At 41.4% G+C, this 23,707-nt stretch overlaps 1 protein-coding gene across 5 annotated transcripts in view; it reads left to right on the top strand.

The window, feature by feature from the left end:
• Nucleotides 1–4,796: 4,796 nt before the first annotated feature.
• LOC139416374 (ephrin type-B receptor 2-like) overlaps nt 4,797–23,707 on the top strand; it is a 54,028-nt gene continuing 35,117 nt past the window's right edge. For 3 of the 5 annotated variants that reach the window (XM_071164919.1, XM_071164918.1, XM_071164917.1), the window contains exon 1: nt 4,797–4,917. In XM_071164919.1, the coding sequence (XP_071021020.1) occupies nt 4,845–4,917 (73 nt within the window). In that variant the 5' untranslated portion in view covers nt 4,797–4,844. Of the gene's footprint in view, nt 4,918–6,626; nt 6,696–23,707 lie in introns of those variants that run through there. The other 2 variants (XM_071164921.1, XM_071164920.1) reach the window with 2 other exon arrangements.

The following is a 23,707-nucleotide window of genomic DNA, read 5'->3' as shown; positions in this document are numbered from 1 at the left end:
AAAAAAATATTGTGCACCCGCACTTCAGTACGCATCATTATCAAAGACAAGTTCACTGGGTGCGTGGGACTGGGAATAGTAATTTCAGGAAATAGTTATGATTTGTGGTGGTGAAATATTTTTTATATAGTACGGCATCCATATTAGGACATCTTCAGACATCCACCTTGGACCTCATCACCTCTCCACCTCACGCCACACCCTGAGTAATTGATGGGAATTGATGTAAAATATATCACTAGCCACTTTAAACAATGCTACTTAATATAATGTTTACATACCCTACATTATTTATCTCATATGTATACGTATATACTGTACTCTATATCATCTACTGCATCTTTATGTAATACATGTATCACTAGCCACTTTAAACTATGCCACTTTGTTTACATACCCTACATTACTCATCTCATATGTATATACTGTACTCGATACCATCTACTGCATCTTGCCTATGCCACTCTGTACCATCACTCATTCATATATCTTTATGTACATATTCTTTATCCCTTTACACTTGTGTGTATAAGGTATTGGAATTGTTAGCTAGATTACTCGTTGGTTATTACTGCATTGTCGGAACTAGAAGCACAAGCATTTCGCTACACTCGCATTTACATCTGTTAACCATGTGTATGTGACAAATAACATTTGATTTGATTTGATCTCCCTCAGCCTTGCACTATTCAGGAGACACCCCCGCCTAGGCTCATCTCACCAAGCCACACTGACCATTTTCCCCTATTCTTTGCAATGAATTAGATTTCTATGGCTGCAATAACGCTTTTCTAGTAAAGTCTTATATCCCAAGCACTGGTATTTGCCTGGAGGTCACATTTTCAACATCATTTTCAAAATAACACCTGATGGCTTTGTTGTGTCATTACAGACAGGAAACCGTCAGGGGTTCTGTTTGATCATAGTCTGAGTCTGCACAATTGACCAAATCAGGGAAGCGAGTAGGTGGGTGTCTTTTCCTAACGCATGATGTAAGCCCATAGAATATGGACTTCTATAAAGAATACCTTTATCCAAGACCACGATAGTTGTATAGCTCTTTTGTACACTGTAAAAATGTTTTACATTGCTTCCATGGCTGTGCTTATCTGTGTGTGTGTGTGTATATGTGTGTGCTTTATCCCTTTGCATTTTAGGGTATGAGCTGATATATATATATCAGGTCCTGACCTTAGTTCCTTTTTTAGGTCTCTATTTTTGGTTTGGTCAGGGTGTGAGTTGGGGTGGGCATTCTATGTTTTTGTTCTATGTTTTGTATTTCTGTGTTTGGCCTGGTATGGTTCCCAATCTATCGTTGTCTCTGATTGAGAACCATACTTAGGTAGCCTGTTCCCACCTGTGTTTGTGGGTATTTGTTTTCTGTTTTGTGGTTCTTCACCTTACAGAACTGTTTCGTTTCATCACGCTCTCTCTTTGTTGTTTTTTGGTTATTGCAGTGTTCAGTTTATTTATTAAAATTAACATGGACACTAACCACGCTGCGTTTTGGTCTGATCCTTCCTATTCCTCATCCGAGGAGGACAACGATCGTTACAATATATATATATATATATACAGTACATTTGGGAAAGAATTCAGACCCCTTTACTTTTTCAACATTTTTTTTACATTACAGCTCTTATTCGAAAATTCATTAAAAAAAAAAAAATCAGTCTACACACAATACACCATAATGACAAAGCAAAAATAGTTTTTTCCCTTCACATTTATAAAAAAATTAAATACCTTATTTGCATAAGTATTCCCAAGAATATAGAGGCCTCCATCATTCTTAAATGGAAAAAGTTTTGAACCACCAAGACTCTTCCTAGCGCTGACCGCCCAGCCAAACTGCGCAATCGGGGAGAAGGGCCTTGGTCAGGAAGGTGACCAAGAACGCAATGGTCAGAGCTCCAAAGTTCCTCTGTAGAGATGTGAGAACCTTCCAGAAGGACAACTATCTCTGCAGCACTCCACCAATCAGGCCTTTATGGTAGAATGGCCACTTTGACACACCTACTCATTCGAGGGTTTTTCTTAATTTTTACTATTTTGATTTGTTTAACACTTTTTTGGTTACTACATGATTCCACGTGTGTTATTTCATAGTTTTGATGTCTTCACTATTATTCTACAATTTAGAAAATAGTCAAAATAAAGAAAAACCCTTGAATGAGTATGTGTCCAAACTTTTGACTGGTACTGTGTATATCTACATAACATTCATTAAAAAATGTGTGGCCGACGTAGTTACTTCCCTATCTAGCCTGTTTGCATAGCTAAATTTGCCTGTGTGACTGAATCTACATTAATAAAGAGATGAGTGTTGTCAGTGAAACAAACCAGCTTTCCTGTTCAATTTATGACCCACAAGTCAAGACAGATTAGACTTGATCGGGTCGTTGGTGCCATGTGTGACCTACAATGTGCTCAGCTCTTATTTGCAGACTAGAGGGTCGCTGATCTCCCTGGGCAAAGGTTTCCATGGGAACGACCCCTGGATCCTCTAATCTGCTAGTTTGCAGCCCTCGCTCATCTTGAGGCTGAGTTATGTTGGATTCCTTTATGTCAGTCCCATATCCTTCTGCTCTATTTCCTCACCCTAGACCCACTCCCTATTTGCCTCCCCGCACCCCCATTCCCTCTCACTCCCTCACTCTCTCCCTCTCCTGTCGGCAAGCACTCTGCTCTATTTTCTTCCTCCTTACATGTTTGTCTACTACCAGCATTTGCAGTGAATCGGCCTGGTTTTCCCACTGAAATCCAAGTGGCATGTTTCACATTCATTTGCAATGGGATCAGAAAATAAATAAATTGAAACAAACAATTGATGGCATAATCTTTGATATAAATTTTTCCACAACACACATGGTATGATTAATTTATATAAATATTCTAGATGTAAATATTGAACACACGTCAACTTGACTGGGATGCTATGTCCTCATTTTGTCATTCCTTTAAGGGGTCTTGACAGACAGCACAGGCACACAGATGCAGGGCCAGCCTGCTGCATACTCTCTGATTCAGGAGCGCAACTTTGGTTTTAGAAGTCGGTGGGAGATAATATATTTATATTTTTTTGTTTATCTAGTCGGATACACTCCAAACAGCATACCCGACCGCTCGGAGGCGTCCACATAGTCCTAAAGCACACTGTTGCCTCATGTTGTATCACATTCCAATGATAAAATTGGGGGGGACAAAAATGCAATTTCAGAATGCGGGAGGGACATGTCCACCCGGTCCCCAGTGAAAGCTGTGCCCCTGCTCCGAGTGTAATGTGACGCCAGAAATGCATATGGTTTTGAACAACACACCAATGTGTTTGATGTGCATCAAACGTGTCATTCCTACAAATGTGATGGGCTAGATCCACCTAGTCATTAAATGATGCTAACACAACTTTACTCAGTGTTTTCCAATGCCAGTGTTCAAGGCCCAAATATATATTCACATGTAGGATAATGTACATATCAATGCAGTGGCCAGTGGTTGGATTAATTGTTAATTTTTTTATAGGTTTTTCTTGATTGTGTGTTATTCTGTCTTAATGCAATGCAGAAACAGATTTAGTAACATTTATTTTCTCATAATTTTTTGATTGGCAGATCTTAATTAACGGGCGGTTTGGATATTAATAACCTACCGTCCTAAGAGTAGGAAGGGGGGGGGGGGGGGGTAGCATTGCTTTAAGTGCTGTTGATTGGAGTAATGGAGGGTGTTAATCCATGACTAAATTGGGGTTAATTCCAGGATAAATTGCTTTGTTGATGTTCTCAGGTTAGGGCCAAAGATCAAGTGTACATTTGACAATGGGCCGCTTGTTTCTTACTGATCATACAACATCCTAGCATTACAATGGGATGATCCATCACACTAGGCAGATTTTGCCTGAAAGCCTACCCTCTCTATGATTTTAAAGCTTCAATCTGTAATTTCTGTTTCCAGCAGACAATCTATCTGACTCGAATCTTCTCCAGAGACCCTTTGCCTAAAACACTACTCATATCATGTAGTCTCTGTTTCCTACTCAGGGTGGCGCCATTGTTCTTGAACGACATAGTGAACGTCCAGGAGAAGCACCAAACATGCCTAATCTTTTCATTTGAAAGTAGTTGACATGCCTGAGATTGTTTTGTTTATTTATTCGCCTGTAGAGTTTCATTAGTATAGCTAAATATATACACTAAATGACATTTGCAGTTTATGCGTTTGAAAACCCATAATATTCCAGCAGCGAAGTGAAATAATACATGTTTACGCAGCTGCTTCAGAGAACCAGTGACTTGACTGACCATAAAGTGAAACAAGCTCCGCGCAACTTCTATCTCCTCTCAACAGCATGTGTTTCACTTGTTGATGATGCACTGATAAATGATCAAAACATGTCCACGAAGACAGCCTTAGTCAATCAATAAAACAAACCATTTTATCATGCAGCTGCAACTGGTGGTAGGCTGTAGTGGTGGTGGTGGTGGAAGTATGGTGCTAGTTAGTGATGCATGTACACAACAATAATGACATCTACAGTATAATAGTGTGCTTTGATATTATTTAATTACAACATATATTAAATACAACAATTATTACACTCTCTATTCAGAGGTTATCTTGTAAATGAAAACGGCAGCCATCTCCAAACTACAGATACATTGCCCTACCCCTTTGAATGATTCCCTTTGGTTTCGCCCAAATTTGGCTTTAGACGCGTGTTCTCCCTTCAAAAGCGGTTCGTTCTAATCATTGGCTGTGAGGGTTTGCGCTTCTTGTAGATTAATTCGCTGTCAATGGCCCGCTGGTGGACCTGTTTTCTATGAATACCTTGGCTTTTTACAGCCAAAATGCCAAGTATTTCCGTTGTTATGGATATCTTATATTGTTTATGGATATTTCCAATGGTAGGGGCTGTCGAAGGTAAGAGAGAATGCTGCTTTTTCTTTTTCTCGTCTGAATGCATAATTAAAACGTTCATGGATGATTGTCATTGTGAATAAACTCTCACCATAAATCCATTAATTATACACCATCAATTATTCATTTCGTAAGATATTGCGCAAATATCATGTACATCTAGGAGTGGGGTGGATTGTGATGGTAGTGTAAAAGTAAATAAGTCGTTTTTATTATATTTTTTTTAATGTGACAACAGTAAATGCTTTCTGGGGGACTGTCACAATTGTAACGCCGTTATTTTGTATGCATCAAAGTCTGATGAAATTCTGTTGAGAGAAAAAACTAACGTTAGATAAAATACTCCAAGGAAATACAGTATATCTATAGGTAAAACAGTGCTTCAGTCATTTTAATGGTTCTTACCACAAGTTTTGACTCCTAAACTACCTGTAGTCAATATACAGTATGTTATAGAAATGTATCTGCTTCATAGCATATAATATTGTAACAAATGTGGTTTAGACAACTGCCCGTGTGTGTGTTTGTGTGTGTGTGTGTGTGTGTCAGTTAACAAACCATGTAACCCTGTAACCCCATCTCAGTCATATGTGCTATTTCTTTGATAATAGAATGTGGGTAGGCTATGTTAAATAGTCTGCCAATATGTTAAATGCGATGTTGAATCATCTGTATGAATGGTTTTGCTTGCAATTCAATCACTCACTCACGCACACACACACACACACACACACACACACACACACACACACACACACACACACACACACACACACACACACACACACACACACACACATACATACATACATACATACATACATACATACATTAAACCAATTGTTTTTTATTTATTTAACTATGCAAGTCAGTTAAGAACAAATTCCTATTTACAATGATGGCATACATACATACATACATACATACATACATACATACATACATACACACACACATACATATATCAATAACATGGTAATATATCTTTATGATATAGGTATATCCTATTATTTGTACTAGTGTCATTTTAAAACAAGCAAATATTCACTATGATCAGCACTCCATGGGATTTGTTGGTGAAGTGTTGAGTTATATGCTCTCTTAGTCATTCCACAACACTTCAGGTTTCTTCTGTATTTAATGAAAGATTAATCAGATGTGGGGATGCATAACTGACCTATGATGGCTAAATCCAGTGCAAAAAGGCTTTTTGGATTGAAAAGCTGATCCGGCCCTGTGGTGTGTTTGGCCTGTCTTTTGGATTGAAAAGCTGATCTGGCCCTGTGGTGTGTTTGGCCTGTCTTTTGGATTGAAAAGCTGATCCGGCCCTGTGGTGTGTTTGGCCTGTCTTTTGGATTGAAAAGCTGATCCGGCCCTGTGGTGTGTTTGGCCTATCTTTTGGATTGAAAAGCTGATCAGGCCCTGTGGTGTGTTTGGCCTGTCTTTTGGATTGAAAAGCTGATCCGGCCCTGTGGTGTGTTTGGCCTGTCTTTTGGATTTTCAGGAGTTGAGAGTTAAAGCTACTTATTCTGAGTTTTGAACATTTTATGGCAGAATAACTTAGAGATTCAGGATTTCCTCATTTACTTGCATGGCTACATAGAGTCCTTGCTCCGGGCCAAATGCTACGTCACACCCACGGATATTATTTTCTTCTCCGCAATGAGTCTGGATCTGAGTACCTCCCCGACCCTTCACCGAATGTGAACACATTTGGGGCCGCCTGTTTGGTCCTGAAACCGATGGGTTGGGCCAGAGCAAGAACACAAGTGAGTAAAGCGGTGGGTTGAAAATGTGTCATTGGCTTTGTAATCTGATTTGTTAGACACCATCCCATCTCTGATGACTTTGTTTTGTACAACACCCCTCGTGCCCCTCGTCACTACGAACGACTTCAATGATGGCAGTCTCAGATTGAAGTATGTTGCGAACACAGAATTTAGCGCGAGTCGTCAGGCTACTGCTTTGGTAACAACAGTGTAGCAAATTGTAATGACATATTAACTAAACCTGTAATTAACATTGAAAGGACATTTTAAGTTATTAAGAGTAATTATTACTTATCTCTCTGTGCAGTCACTGAAGTAGTTACAGTAAGAGTAACTACTAGGCCTTCATGTGAAATTTTTACCTTAGTTATATGGTTCATGCACAGCAAGATATGTGATAAAAATCACAGAAAATGACTTAACAAATGTGTTACTGGTTAACAGTATGGCTGCCTAACTGTGACTGTTGTGCTTATGCCCATGACATCATGCATGTCCAAGGCCTATTACGATGTCACCAACCTTCTGACTAAAACGAAGAAAAAAAATCTATAGGTCTAGATGCCTTTTAATAATTCCCCTCAATTGCTTCAGTCAGTCAAAAATATCTGAGTTGTGTGGGATCATGTGATGTCTGTCTGTCAGTTCTTGGCCCATGTGACGTCTGCTTGCTCTGCTCTGCTCTCCCAGCCTGCTGTCCCCTCCTGTCCCTCTGTTTCAGCTGTGAGACCTCCCTCCCTCCCCCTTGTTGGGCTGCACAGCGTCCATGTTCCCAAGCCTTTATGTAAGCTGGGCAGACCTGACCGATTTCAGCCACGTCAAGAGCTATTGGCTCAGCATTGTCTTCCATAGTCTGGCTGAGAAATCATATAGGATCTCTCTCTCACTCTATCTCTCTCTCCCCATTATGTTCTGTCACACCACAGACATTTTTTCTTTTCTTTACCTGACTGGGTTCTTTGTAGTGGTTGGTTAGTTACACATGCCAATTGGATGCAGATGGTACCCATGCATGTGAATGTAGGTATTTTTTATCCAGAGAAGAGGAGTGCAACTGTAAATGTTTGACACGTAATGGCTGAATGGCTGTACTTGGGTGGCTCTGCAGTTCCAACCTCCAACACTACTCTTCCTTTTTTTTCCACGAATGGTTTTTGCTTTTATGAAACATACAGAAAGGCTCTCTTCCTATCCATGCCTACTGGCAGGGACTGTGTGATACAGAATGTCTTGTTCACAGCATATACTGTTTGATGGTTCTCCTTTCCATCCATCTCTTTGGTCTATCTATACACTTCTTACTATGGTCAAATATCACAACAGCTCTGCCGCAAAGAATCATGCCATGCATTTAGTTAGCTGTTTTTTTTTAGGGTGGTGGATGATTATACATTATGGTCGTTAACTATTTGTTATGATGATCTATTTCTATTTCCTCTTTACTGACGTTTTTAGCAATATCTTGCGACTTGCAACTGACTGAGGCCATTTTGGTCCACCTTAAGCCCTTACCTGTCCATTTGTTCCAGACAAAACAAAGCACTTATTTTAAACACAAGTTCAATAAAAATAACTGAATCCTATTTTCTTCACTTGTATTTTCAGTATAACCAAAGTGTTGACATGACACCTTTGCCTTTTGCTTCCAAAAGAAGCATAGCCTTTCTGCTCTTTGGAAGTCAATCAATATTAAGTGTAATGCTGCTCTTCGGTGCAGTACTCTTTCCCCTCTGGGAGCAGTGGCAGAAAATATTTAGCATCAAAACAGCCAATGACCTACTTCTCCTTCTTCCCTATGGTGGGGTTGCAAAACGTGGTTACACTTACATGACTGAGACACTTAACAGTGTAACATGTAAATGTTACAATCTATATATACCGTAGTTATGGTTATAGATTTGTTATGAGTCTACCCTTGTTTCCAGGTTGTATTAAAGCCAGACAACCGTTCGCCAGACAAGATGGACATTGGGTACAGTGAATGAACCCATTCTGGAACTGCAAGCACATGTGCCAAAGAAACAAACCTATCTCTTGGCCAGATTTGATAAGGTTTTAAACCTGTGGAACATTGACGCCTTTGAATGTAAAATGCTTCCTTGTATTCATTTTGCTCCCTCTGAATAACAACAGGTGCAACGTTTCACTGTGGCAAAGGCTTAGTAAATCATTGTCATTATACAAGGCTTGGCACTCATTTTTTAATTGGAACAGGATCAGGATGTGGTCCATTTGGGACTTTATATGATCACCAGTGGGTGAAAAACCTTCGTCCTTGGAAAGTCATTGAAAAGTAATTGACATTGGAGAGTGGGAAACCCTGATGAATGATGCTGTTCTGAGGTTTACTGAGGTGAGTACTCCAGTGACAGAGGCAGGATCCACCCAGGATCTACCCTGGTCGCAGTAAATAACAATAGCGGGGCTATATACAGGGTGTACCGGTACAGAGTCAATGTGCGGTGGCACCGGTGTCAAGGTAATTGAGGTAATATGTACATGTAGGTAGAGTTATTAAAGTGACTATGCATTGATAATAACAGAGAGTAGCAGCAGCATTCCAGGGGGGGGGTGTAGTCATTTGATTAGTTGTTCAGGAGTTTTATGGCTTGGGGGTGGAAGCTATTTAGGAGCCTCTTGGACCTAGACTGGTGCTCCGGTACCGCTTGCTGTGCGGTAGCAGAGAGAACAGTCTATGACTAGGGTGGCTGGTGGAGTCTTTGACCATTTTTAGGGCCTTCCTCTGACACTGCCTGGTATAGAGGTCCTGTATGTCAGGAAGCTTGGCCCCGGTGATGTACTGGGCCGTACACACTAGAGGTCGACCGATTAATCGATTAATCGGAATGGCCGATTAATTAGGGCCGATTTCGAGTTTTCACAGCAATCGGAAATCAGTATTTTTTTTTTTACACCTTTACTTAATCTTTATTTAACTAGGCAAGTCAGTTGCCTAGAACTTGTTCTCAACTAGCCTACCTGGTTAAAAAAGGTGAAATAAAAAATAAAAAAGTTAACACATTCTTATTTTCAATGACGGCCTAGGAACGGTGGGTTAACTGCCTCGTTCAGGGGCAGAACGACATATTTTTACCTTGTCAGCTCAGGGGATTCAATCTTGCAACCTTGCAGTTAACTAGTCCAATGCAATAACGACCTGCCTCTCTCTCGTTGCACTCCACTGCAAATGCAGTAAGCCAACGTAAGTTGCTAGCTAGCATTAAACTTATCTTATAAAAAACAATCACTCATAATCACTAGTTAACTACACATGGTTGATGATATTACTAGATATTATCTAGCGTGTCCTGCGTTGCATATAATCTGACTGAGCATACAAGCATACAAGTATCTAAGTATCTGACTGAGCGGTGGTAGGCAGAAGCAGGCGCGTAAACATTAATTCAAACAGCACTCTCGTGCGTTTTGCCAGCAGCTCTTCGTTGTGTGTCAAGCATTGTGCTATTTATGACTTCAAGCCTATCAACTCCCGAGATGAGGCTGGTGTAACCGAAGTGAAATGGCTGGCTAGTTAGCGCACGCTACTCGCTCTGAGCCTTAGGGTGGTTGTTTCCCTTGCTCTGCATGGGTAACGCTGCTTCGATGTGGTGGCTGTTGTCGTTGTGTTGCTGGTTCGAGCCCAGGGAGGAGCGAGGAGAGGGACGGAAGCTATACTGTTACACTGTCAATACTAAAGTGCCTATAAGAACATCCAATAATCAAAGGTTAATGAAATACAAATGGTATAGAGGGAAATAGTCCTATAATTCCTATAATAACTACAACCTAAAACTTCTTACCTGGGAATATTGAAGACTCATGTTAAAAGGAACCACCAGCTTTCAAATGTTCTCATGTTCTGAGCAAGGAACTGAAACGTTAGCTTTCTTACATAGCACATATTGCACTTTTACTTTCTTCTCCAACACTTTGTTTTTGCATTATTTAAACCAAATTGAACATGTTTCATTATTTACTTGAGGCTAAATAGATTTTATTGATGTATTATATTAAGTTAAAATAAGTGTTCATTCAGTATTGTTGTAATTGTCATTATTACAAATATATATATTTTTTAAATCGGCCGATTAATCGGTATCGGCTTTTTTGGTCCTCCAATAATCGGTATCGGTATCGGCGTTTAAAAATCATAATCGGTCGACCTCTAAATAATATGCATATATTAGTATCTGGGACAGAGTAGGAGGCAGTCCACTCTGGGCACGCTATTCATCCAAAAGTGAAATGCTGCCCCCTATCCCAAAAAGGTTAATTGCTATATTGTAATTACTTCGCCACCATGGCCTATTTATTGCCTAACCTCTCTTATCCTGCCTCATTTGCACATGCTGTATATATATTTTTCTACTGTATTTTTGATTGAATGTTTGTTTATTCCATGTAACGCTGTGTTGTTGTATGTGTCGAACTGCTTTGCTTTATCTTGGCCAGGCCACAGTTGCAAATTAGAACTGGTTCTCAACTAGCCTACCTGGTTAAATAAAGGTGCTTTTTTTTTTTTTTAAAGGTGTTAGTGCCAGCATCAGTCTGTGCTGGTATGTAAGATAGCTATGAAAAATACAGATGAAAACTCATCTGTATTTAGATAGATACTCTACCTCAGGCTTGCAAAGCCTCGATACTGCCTTAGATATCGTATACCAGCTGTTGTTTAGATAAATGCATAGGCCCCCACCCCGTGTCTTACCAGTGGCTGCTGTTCTAAAGTGTATAACCCGCCAGCTGTATGTTCTTAATGTTGTCGTTCAGCCACGACTTGGTGAAACATAAGATATTACAGTTTTTAATATCCTGTTGGTAGGATAAACGTGCTTTCAGTTCGTCCCATTTATTTTCCAGCAATTGAACATTAGCTAGCAGGACGGAAGGCAAGGGCAGATTAGCCACTCGTCGCCTGATCCTTACAAGGCACCCTGATCTCTTTCCGCAAAGTCTCAGTTTCCTTGTCCAGTGAATAACGGGGATCTGGGCCTGGTCGGATGTCTGTATTATATCCCTCCCGTCCGACTCATTGAAGAACTCTTTGTCCATTTTGAGGTGAGCAATCGCAGTTCTGATGTCCAGAAGCTCTTTTCGGTCATAAGAGATAATAGCAGCAACATTACGCACAAAACAAGTTACGAACAATGTGAAAAAACAAACAAAATAGCATTGTTGTTTAAGAGCCGTTAAGACGGCAGCCTTCCCCTCCAGTGCCATCATCATATCTTGGTCAAAACAGTAAGGGCTAACTGTAAAGATCAGCAGAAGAGCTGTAAATCTCCTTATTACTTTACTCTTATCAACTTTAGTGAACTCACATTTTTCCAGAGTGAGCCTACCAGTTTACTTGCCATTTATTTTATATATATTTTTTACATTATTCTATAAATTCATTCCAAGGACAAGTAGTGTTTATGTGACCTTTCAAGGATAAATCCTAACTTAAAATACTTGTGTGTAAACATTCAGACATAGAGTAATCTGAGTCAGTTGTGTGAAAAACAGGAGAACATAAAATACATATTATTTCAAGTTTGCACATCTAAACCCTTTATGTTATGCAGTCACTATGTTTTTCTTGACTTGATGAATGTTACTGATTGGAAGGAGAGTGCACACACACTTGGTTTCTCGGGCAGAAAACAATTTCAGCTTTTGATGGAATTGAGACCTAAATATTTTGTTGCAAGTGTACACAGGTAAGTAAGCAGCTTTAACTTCAAGTTAATTTGAGTTCAATGTACTTGATCCAGTGTATTGTGACAGTGATGTAAGCATCACCAGTCAAGTGTCTTCCCACCCAATATATCATAAACCCTCTAACAGTACAGAGATAGTGACAGAACTGGAGCACTAGAAAATCAATGGGTCCCAATTCCCCAATTCTCGAAAATGCTCTATGCTGCTCCCAGTAGCAGTAGCATACGAAAGAAGGTAATTTACTGACACAATCCTAATACATCAGTGTGTGTCAAGGCTCAGGAGAAGACCCAGATGCAGACAGTTTCGCAGTAACAAAAGTTTATTACAACAGGGGGCAGGCAAACGACAGGTCAAGAGCAGGCAGAGGTCAGTAGTCCAGAGCAGAGTCCGAAAGGTACAGAATGGGAGGCTCGGGGTCAGGCAGAGGTCAGTATACCAGGGTGGTGTGACAAGGTACAGAATGACAGGCAGGCTCAGGGTCAGGGCAGGCAGAATGGTCAAAAACCAGGAAAGCTAGAAACAGGAACTAGAGACAGAAAGGAGCGCGGGAAAAAATGCTGTTATGAAAACAAAATGAACTGGTAGCAGAAAAACAGAGAACACAGGTATAAATACACTGGGGGTAATGAGGAAGATGGGCGACACCTGGAGGGGGTTGAGACAAGCACAAATACAGGTGAAACAGATCAGGGTATGACAGTATGCAGCATTTGTCTGTCCATGGAATGGAAATGGATATACAGTACTTTAGCCTCATTTGAAAAATAATCATAATTTCTCAACTTCTTTTGTATTGTTACAGTATATTGCCTACACATACCAAAAACTGAAAGGACTTGAAAAATACGCAGATAAGCTATGTGCTTGTCACGTGTGCTCCCTCTCCGGCATCTAGGTCACCAGGCTGCTTGTTATGGCGCACACCTGTCACCATCGTTACACTCATCAGTGCATTATGACACTCACCTGGACTCCATCACCTCCTTGATTACCTGCCCTATATATGTCAGTCCCATTGGTTCCTTCCCCAGGCGTCAATGTTTCTGTTTCAGTTTCCTGTCTGTGCGTTGTTCGTGTTTCTTGTTTTGTATTATGTTTCATTTGTTAAAACACTCACTCCCTGAACTTGCTTCCCGACTCTCAGCGCATATCGTTACAGTGCTGTATCCAATTCGAGTTAAGTCTATTTTTGCTGCCTAGATACTTACATCACTTTTACTTACTATGCTTGTTTTGTTTACAAACTTTGGGATGGCTTGGGTTCATTCATTATGTAGGAGTTATTTCATCATCATTTAACTTGTTCAGTAAAAGTGGGACAAGGAAAATAAATGTTTTGTTGTATGTCCTGTGAGATTCAGCAAGTACATTTAGGGCTGGAGTACGTGTAACAGGGTTGGTTATGATTCCACTTGACACTGCAGAAATATGTATTTGATGTTTATGTATTCTTATTGGTTTGTTGAATTTACATATCAATAAGGAGTTATGCTATTGGTCATGCTTGCAGATAGGGGGAGATCGCAAACGTCAATTCTTCCCAGTCTGATATTGACATGCAAGCGGTATGTCACGTTCTGAAATACTGTATTCTATTTTCATATTTACAATGTGTACGAGTTCACTAGATACATGTGTAACGGATGTGAAACGGCTAGCTAGTTAGCGGTGGTGCGCGCTAAATAGCGTTTCAATCGGTGACATCACTTGCTCTGAGACCTTGCTCTGCAAGGGCCGTGGCTTTTGTGGAGCGATGGGTAACGATGCTTCGTGGGTGACTGTTGTCCCTGGTTCGCGCCCGGGTATGGGCGAGGGGACGGTCTAAAGTTATACTGTTAGATTGATGCTGTTGACCCGGATCACTGGTTGCTGCGGAAAAGGAGGAGGTCAAAAGGGGGGTGAGTGTAACGGATGTGAAACGGCTAGCTTAGTTAGCGGTGGTGCGCGCTAAATAGCGTTTCAATCGGTGACGTCACTTGCTCTTAGACCTTGAAGTAGTGGTTCCCCTTGCTCTGCAAGGGCCACGGCCTTTGTGGAGCGATGGGTAACGATGCTTCGTGGGTGACTGTTGTCTGTGTGCAGAGGGTCCCTGGTTCCCGCCCTGGTATGGGCGAGGGGACGGTCTAAAGTTACACTGTTGCACACGTCCTGGTGTATATATGTGTACGGTACCTGTTAGATATTTGGGTCATCCTGGGATTTGCTTTTGTATGTTATTGCTGTAAGAGTGAGTTAGCTAGCATGCTCTAATTGTATTGGTCGCATTAGCCCCGCTAATTCAGTCATTTCCATGCTAACAGACAAATAACAAATCTATTGACAGAATAAACTACAAATCAACGGGGCTCACTGAACCGTACACGGATCCTCGCTGGCTGGACAGTTCTTTCTTTAAAAACACAACGCAAGAGAGTTATGAAGTACAGTCACAGCTGTTACAATGGTGCAGAGTCCAGTCTTCTTGTCTTCGCTGGACAAACTGTTATATACACACACAAACAAAAATGGCATTTTTTTGTGAGTAGGGCCTTGTTGATACCTGTTGAGGGCACCTGGTTCTTATTTGACAGGTCAACCAAACCAATTTTCTTTTCCAAAGGAATTGGAGTCCAAAATTACCACGTTGATCAAATGCTAATTATTTGGGAAGAAATTACTTTAATTTTCCTATATTCACTGCAATGTAAGCATTCCCACATCTCCTACATATGCTCACAACTCTTTTCCTGACATGGCTTGATATGGGGCAATGGACGTGTCCAATGTTCTTTTTCACACAAATGCCAAAACCAGAGATGATTGAAGAAATGTGTCTCGGTCTTGACACAGTGGAACGGTAGCCTACTGTATTCCTTTTAGAGTATGGCCACTTGAGCAGGCAGGCAGGTGGTGAAGGCTTTTCAACTGGAGCATGTCATGTTGGCTCAAAGCTATGCTGTGAATTAATTAACCTCCCATGAATTATTCAGCAAGTTTTAAGAGCTATCCATGACATTTTCCATTGTTCCTCTTGGGAAAACAGACAATGATTTTAAAGATGTCAAATTGCGTAAGACTGTTTTGATTCTTAGCTGACTACCTGCCAGTATAAATTCATAGGCTCTGGCCTTGAGAATGTCTACTCCGAATAATGCAATAACATCTGCTTCGAGATAATTTATTTAGATTATCAGAGGCCCCATTCTTCGGACGGTAAAAATCTCGCAAACTTGTCAATGGCACAGTTTCACCATTTCTTACCATCGTAATCTTTCAGGATGCACCAAGATATTGAATGAACATCATCAGTATTAACAATGTGCTGCTGTTATCAACCTGAGCAAATAGATATTGCACTGATTCAATTTGTAGCCTTGGAAGAACATGCATGAGCCAAGATGCTGTGAACCATTTAGTCCAATGTGCCATCTCTCTCTGCATTCTCTGATGCAGGCTGGTCTCTGTGTGTGCTTTAGTGGAACATGCCACAACCCTGGGATGTTCCCCTGCAATGCTAATATAATGCAATGCTAATACAATGCTAATATTGGGCACCCAAGTGGCGCAGGGGTCTTAGGCACTGCATCTCAGTGCAAGAGCCGTCACTACAGTCCCTGGTTTGAATCTAGGCTGTATCACATCTGGCCTTGATTGGGAGTCCCATCGGGCGGCACACAATTGACCCAGCGTTATCTGGGTTTGGCCGGGTTAAGCCGTCATTGTAAATAAGAATTTGTTCTTAACTGACTTGCCTGGTTAAATAAAATAAAATATAAATATATATATAAAAGCAGCAGAAGAAGCAGGGCCATAAAATTGATAAATAAGAAATGTGGGACTGAGAGTTTCAGTGTGGCGGGAGGCACATTGACATAAAAGCCAGTGAGTGAAGCCCAGCGATGTGTCCCCTGGGTTTAATCCAGTGTGGCGTACAGAGCGTGGCGCAGCCTGCAAGGATTATGTGTGCTGGACTTAGTTACTCTCTCCTCCTCGGTGCCCTACTTTTCATTGAAATATGGAGAGAAAGACAGTGAGAGAAGGAAAGAGGGAGCTCTATATTGTAGGAATGCAGGGACAGATGGAGTCAGACGGTGGGGAGGGGGACGTGGAGCCAGAGAGCGGGAGAGAGACCTCTCTAACTTTATTCCCCTCTCCCTCTCGCATGTTAAATTCTGGTTTAAGAATACTTATGGGGCGGTAGATAATGGGGGATTTGTCTATCCCTTTGATCATATTCTCAACCGGCTGGTAGAGCATGTTTTGACAATGGAATTAGAAGTGGGTATGAAAACAATCTTCACTTGAACGTGATTGGTCAACTCCCCACTCCCTCCTGTATCAATTCATTTAATTTGTATACTTTTCGGTTGCTGCAGTTGAGCGTTGTTGCACTCTAACTTTAAGAAAACTCTAAATCAGTCACCGAAGATATGGGATAAAAGGCAGGAATTCAGTTGGTGAGGGATTAATATTGCACCCTTCCTGTTAGTAGAGATGAGTAGGAATAAGAAAATAAATAGTTACAATGTAAAAAGGCTAAAAGATAGAATTTAGTAACAATGTTCTCAACCAGGTAGTTAATATTCCATTAAAAGGGATGGTGGACTAAGAATATATATATATTTTTTAAAGTATTCTTTTGGTGAAAAATATGATTTCATTGTTGACAACACACGACATTAGACAACATAAATTGGATTAACCACACTTCATGACCCATGCGGTCTATTAATCAATATTCAGACTTAAGGTCACCGATAAATATGACTTTAATAGTAATAAAACACTGCACTTTGTCATATATTATCCCAAAATATACAGTGCCCTCGGGAAGTATTCAGACCCCTTGACTTTTTCTACATTTTGTTAGGTCCATTTTGTTAGGCCTTATTCTAAAATTGATTAAATTGTCCCCCCCCCCCCCCCCCATCAATCTACACACAATACCTCATAATCACAAAGCAAAAATATATCTTTAAAAAAAAAATGCACATGTATAAATAGTTTTTGTTGTTGAAATATCACATTTACATAAGTATTCAGACCCTTTACTCAGTACTTTGTTAAAGCCCCTTTGGCAGCAATTACAGCCTTGAGTCTTCGTGGGTATGACGCTACAAGCTTGCCACACCTGTATTTGTGTAGTTTATCCCATTTTTCTCTGCAGATCCTCTCAAGCTCTGTCAGGTTGGATGGGGAGTGTTGCTGCACAACTATTTTCAGGTCTCTCCAGAGACGTTCGATCAGGTTGAAAGGTGAACCTTCACCCCAGTCTGAGGTCCTGAGTGCACTGGAGCAGGTTTTCATCAAGGATCTCTCTGTACTTTGCTTCGTTCATCTTTGCATCGATCCTGGCTAGTCTCCCAATCTCTGCCGCTGAAAAACATCCCCACAGCATGATGCTGCCACCACCATGCTTCCTCCAGAAGAATACACTTGGCATTAAGGCCATTGAGTTCAGTCTTGGTTTTATCAGACCAGAGAATCTTGTTTCTCATGGTTTGAGAGCCTTTAGGTGTCTTTTGGCAAACTCCAAGCGGGTTGTCATGTCCCTTTTACTGAGGAGTGGCTTCCGTCTGGTCACTCTACCACAGTGATTCCCAATCTTTTTATAGTGCCGTACCCCTTCAAACGTTCAGCTGCGTACCCCCTCTAGCACCAGGGTCAGCACACTCTCAAATGTAATTTTTTGCCATCATTGTAAGCCTGCCACACACACTATACGATACATTTATTAAACAATAGAATGAGTGTGAGTTTTTGTCATAACCCAGCTCGTGAGAAGTGACAAAGAACACTTATAGGACCAGTGTAATGAGTACGATGGGAGACAGAGTGCTGGTTTCAAGCGCAGGGCGCCACAGGTGTTTCTTAGTAAAGGATAACAAGAGGAGGCAGGTAGCTGGGTCCAGGGGCAGGCAGAATGTCACACACAGGGATTCCTAAAAGGTAACAGTACAGGCAGGGAAAAGGCTAATAACGGAGTCCTGGATATCAGGCAAGAGGTTGATGACAGGAAATCTGATAGGCAAAAGTGCAGGCAGGGAATGATGGCCAAAAACTATGATACACGGGAGGACTACTACGGAAATAAACAGCACTCCGACTAGACAGTGTAACAAAACAAACAATACCTCACAATGATGGGGTGCAAAGAACTGAACTAAATAGTGTGTTAAATGACATACAGTTGTGTGAACAGGTGATCAGAATTCAGGTGATTGGGATCTGGAGAGTGAGCTGCGTTCAGGGGATATATCTGTTTGAGAGTGTGGGCTGGAAAGTGAGCTGCGTTCAGGGGATCTATGTGTTTGAGAGTGTGAGTTGGAAGCAGACGTTACAACCAGGGCACAAATAATAATATAATAATCAATCATGTTGCTCTTCATTTAGCCATCTTACATATACAACTTTATCTGTTCATTTTAAAATTGTGAATAACTCACCACATGTTAATGAGAAGGATGTGCTTGAAAGGATGCACATAACTCTGCAATGTTGGGTTGTATTGGAGAGAGTCTCTTTCTTAAATCATTTCCCACACACAGTCTCTGCCTGTATTTAGTTTTCATGCTAGTGAGGGCCGAGAATCCACTCTCACATAGGTACTTGGTTGCAAAAGGCATCAGTGTCTTAACAGTGCGATTTGCCAAGGCAGGATACTCTGAGTGCAGCCCAATCCAGAAATCTGCCAGTAACTTCTGATTAAATTACATTTTCACACAACTGCTTGTTGCAATTCCGATGAGGCTCTCTTGTTCAGATATCGGTAAGTTGACTGGAGGCAGGGCATGAAAGGGATAATGAATCCAGTTGTTTGTGTCATCTGTTTTTGGAAAGTACCTGCGTAATTGCGCACCCAACTCACTCAGGTGCTTCGCTCGATCACATTTGACATTGTCTGTAAGCTTGAGTTCATTTGCACACAAAAAATCATACAATGATCAACATCAAATCAAATCAAATGTATTTATATAGCCCTTCTTACATCAGCTGATATCTCAAAGTGCTGTACAGAAACCCAGCATAAAACCCCAAACAGCAAGCAATGCAGGTGTAGAAGCACGATGGCTAGGAAAAACTCCCTAGAAAGGCCAAAACCTAGGAAGAAACCTAGAGAGGAACCAGGCTATGAAGATGAGGGGTGGCCAGTCCTCTTCTGGCTGTGCTGGGTGGAGATTATAACAGAACATGGCCAAGATGTTCAAATGTTCATAAATGGCCAGCATGGTCAAATAATAATAATCACAGTAGTTTTCGAGGGTGCAACAGGTCAGCACCTCAGGAGTAGATGTCAGTTGGCTTTTCATAGCCGATCATTGAGAGTATCTCTACCGCTCCTGCTGTTTCTAGAGAGTTGAAAACAGCAGGTCTGGGACAGGTAGCACGTCCGGTGAACAGGTCAGGGTTCCATAGCCGCAGGCAGAACAGTTGAAACTGGAGCAGCAGGACGGCCAGGTGGACTGGGGACAGCAAGGAGTCATCATGCCAGGTAGTCCGGAGGCATGGTCCTCGGGCTCAGGTCCTCCGAGAGAGAGAAAGAAAGAAAGAGAGAATTACAGAGAGCATACTTAAATTCACACAGGACACCGGATAAGACAGGAGAAATACTCCAGATATAACAGATTGACCCTAGCCCCCCGACACATAAACTACTGCAGCATAAATACTGGAGGCTGAGACAGGAGAGGTCAGGAGACACTGTGGCCCCATCCGATGATACCCCCGGACAGGGCCAAACAGGCAGGATATAACCCCACCCACTTTTCCAAAGCACAGCCCCCACACCACTAGAGGGATATCTTCAACCACCAATTTACCGTCCTGAGACAAGGCCGACTTTAGCCCACAAAGATATCCACCACGGCACGACCCAAGGAGGGGCGCTAACCCAGACAGGAGGACCACGTCAGTGACTCAACCCACTCAAGTGACACACCACTCCTAAGGACTGCATGGTAGAGCACCAGTAAGCCAGTGACTCAGCCCCTGTAATAGCGTTAGAGGCACAGAATCCCAGTGGAGAGAGGGGAACTGGCCAGGCAGAGACAGCAAGGGTGGTTTGTTGCTCCAGTGCCTTTCCGTTCACCTTCACACTCCTGGGCCAAACTACACTCAATCATAGGACCTACTGAAGAGATGAGTCTTCAATAAAGACTTAAAGGTTGAGACCGAGTCTGCGTCTCTCACATGGGTAGGCAGACCATTCCATAAAAATGGAGCTCTATAGGAAAAAGCCCTGCCTCCAGCTGTTTGCTTAGAAATTCTAGGGACAATTAGGAGGCCTGCGTCTTGTGACCATAGAGTACGTGTATGTACGGCAGGACCAAATCGGAAAGATAGGTAGGAACAAGCCCATGTAATGCTTTGTAGGTTAGCAGTAAAACCTTGAAATCAGCCCTTGCCTTAACAGGAAGCCAGTGTAGGGAGGCTAGCACTGGAGTAATATGATCCATTTTTTTGGTTTTAGTCAGGACTCTAGCAGCGGTATTTAGCACTCACTGAAGTTTATTTAGTGCTTTATCCGGGTAGCCGGAAAGTAGAGCATTGCAGTAGTCTAACCTAGAAGTGACAAAAGCGCGGAGAAATTTTTATGCATCATTTTTGGACAGAACATTTCTGATTTTTGCAATGTTATGATGGAAAGACTTGTGTGTTGTCCTTGTTAATGCAGACAGAGAAGAGCTCCAACTTCTTAATCATTGCCTCAATTTTGTACCGCACATTGAATATAGTTGCGGAGAGTCCCTGTACTCCTAGATTCAGATCATTCAGGCGAGAAAAAACATCACCCAGATAGGCCAGTCGTGTGAGAAACTCGTCATCATGCAAGCGGTCAGACAAGTGTTAATTATGGTCAGTAAAGAAAACTTTAAGCTCATCTCTCAATTTTAAAAAAGTGTCAATACTCTGCCCGTTGATAACCACTTCTGTATGTTGTAAAAGCGTTACATGGTCGCTGCCCATAGCATTGCATAGTGTAGAAAATACACAAGAGTTCATGGGCCTTGCTTTAACAAAGTTAACCATTTTCACTGTAGTGTCCAAAAATGTATTTCAAGCTGTCAGGCATTCCTTTGGCAGCAAGAACCTCTCAGTGGATAACTGCTTGCATGCGTGTTACCACTCCACTATGTCTCACTGTCATGGCTTTAGCGCCATCAGTACAGATACCAACACGTCTTGACCAGCAAAGTCCATTTGATGTCACAAAGCTGTCCAGTATTTTTAAAATATCCTCCCTGATGTCCTGGTTTCCAGTGGTTTGCAGAAGTGGTTTCCTTAATTGACCCCCCCATAAACGTAACGGACATATACCAGGAGCTGTGCCAGGCCCGCCACTTCTATTGACTCATCCAGCTGTAACGCATAGAATTCACTGGCTTGTATGTGAAGCAGTAATTGTTTCAAAACATCTCCTGCCATACCACTGATGCATCGTGAAACAGTGTTTGATGAAGACATTGTCTGTATAGTTTTTTGGCCTTTCCCCCAGCATTGTCCCAGTCATATCCTCAGCAGCAAGAAGAATGAAGTCCTCCACAATAGTGTGGGGCTTGCCTGTCCTAGCCACTCGGTAGCTCACCATATAAGATGCTTCTGGCCCCTTCTTATTAATGGTATCTATTGCTTTTATATATGTCTTACTACTCAAAAGTCATCTTAATTCTCTTTCAAAAAGCTCCCATAGCTTATTTTTCAAATTAGCATGTTTCTAAATGTCTGTGCAAGAGTGAAGGTTTCATTGAGTATATGTGTGCACATATAACACACTGTGGCTGAGGAAAGGCACTACTCCCAATATAAGTGAACCCCAAATCAATATACATATTTGCGTATACATACATATTTGAGTCTCTTCAATGGTCCAACGTCCCACTAGCTGGGCTAAAAACACATGTAGAATTACTGATACTAGCATTGGATGTGCTTGGGGAAGCAGAACAACTTGTATCGTCGACAGATGCAGGTGTAGCACTGCTGGCTACATACGGACCGTTAGTGGAATTCTCGCGAGAGCGTAACGGTTAATGTGATTGGATTTGAATTATTTGACTAGGCTACCTGTATTTGACATTGTGTTGTTATTTCGCTGAACACTAGATGGTTTAATTTTATTTTTGGCAGTGAAACGAGGCTACTCAGGCGAGAGAAAAACCTCACCCAAATGTATAGCCCCTTTGGAAAATAAAAATGAACTGTTTGAAAATGTGAAGAAATTGTTATTTTAAAAAAAATATATATATATATATATATATAGGTTTATTTAAAAAAAATGTGAATCACATTTATATTTGGCGTACCCCCGATGGCACCGTTGGTACCCCCGACGGTACCCCAGTTTGGGTTGTCCCTCTAGAAAGTTCTCCCATCTCCACAGAGGAACTCTAGAGCTCTGTCAGAGTAACTATCGGGTTCTTGGTCACCTCCCTTCACCCCCGATTGCTCAGTTTGGCCGGGCGGCCAGCTCTTGAAAGAGTCTTGGTGGTTCCAAACTTCTTCCATTTAAGAATGATGGAGGCCACTGTGTTCTTGGGGACCTTCAATGCTGCACACATTTTTTGGTACCCTTCGCCAGATCTTTGCCGCGACACAATCATGTCTCTGAGCTTTACGGACAATTCCTTCGACCTCATGGCTTGGTATTTGCTCTGACATGCACGTTCAACTCTGGGACCTTACATAGACAGGTGTGTGCCTTTCCAAAGCATGCCAATTGAATGTACCACAGGTGGACTCCAATCAAGTTGTAGAAACATCTGAAGGATGATCATCAATGGAAACCAATGGAAACAGGATGCACCTGAGCTCCATTTCGAGTCTCATAGTACAGGGTCTTAACAGCTATGTAAATAAGGTATTTCTGTTTTTTATCTTTTATAAATTTGCAAAACTTCCTAAAAACTTGTTTTTGCTTTGTCATTATGGGGTATTGTGTGTAGATTACTGAGGATTTATTTTAATTTGATCAATTTTAGAGTAAGGCTGTAACATAACAACATGTGGAAATAGTTAAGAGGTCTGTGTACTTTTCGAAGGCACTGTAGTCTGAACATGTGGGAAACATGGTGGAAGAGCCTGGAATCATATGAAATGTAAGAAAACCATTTTGAGGGACATTGCAATGTACATCTACACCACCAACATGCATGATAGTCTTTCATGGTTGAGGAGAAATTGACTACTCCTCTTCTAGTCTTTTTAAGAAACGTTTGTGTGTTGGAAATACCTAACCACTCGTATAATCTATTTACATACACTTTGAGCAGACATACATACCCCAGCAGACACTCCACCATGGGTTTCTTCACGGTATTCAAACCAAAAACAGATTCAAT

Source organism: Oncorhynchus clarkii, chromosome 9 (genome assembly GCF_045791955.1).
Source record: "Oncorhynchus clarkii lewisi isolate Uvic-CL-2024 chromosome 9, UVic_Ocla_1.0, whole genome shotgun sequence".
Lineage (NCBI taxonomy): Eukaryota > Metazoa > Chordata > Actinopteri > Salmoniformes > Salmonidae > Oncorhynchus > Oncorhynchus clarkii.
The sequence above is the reverse complement of the archived record's forward strand: the minus strand, read 5'-3'. Positions and strand labels throughout refer to the sequence as shown.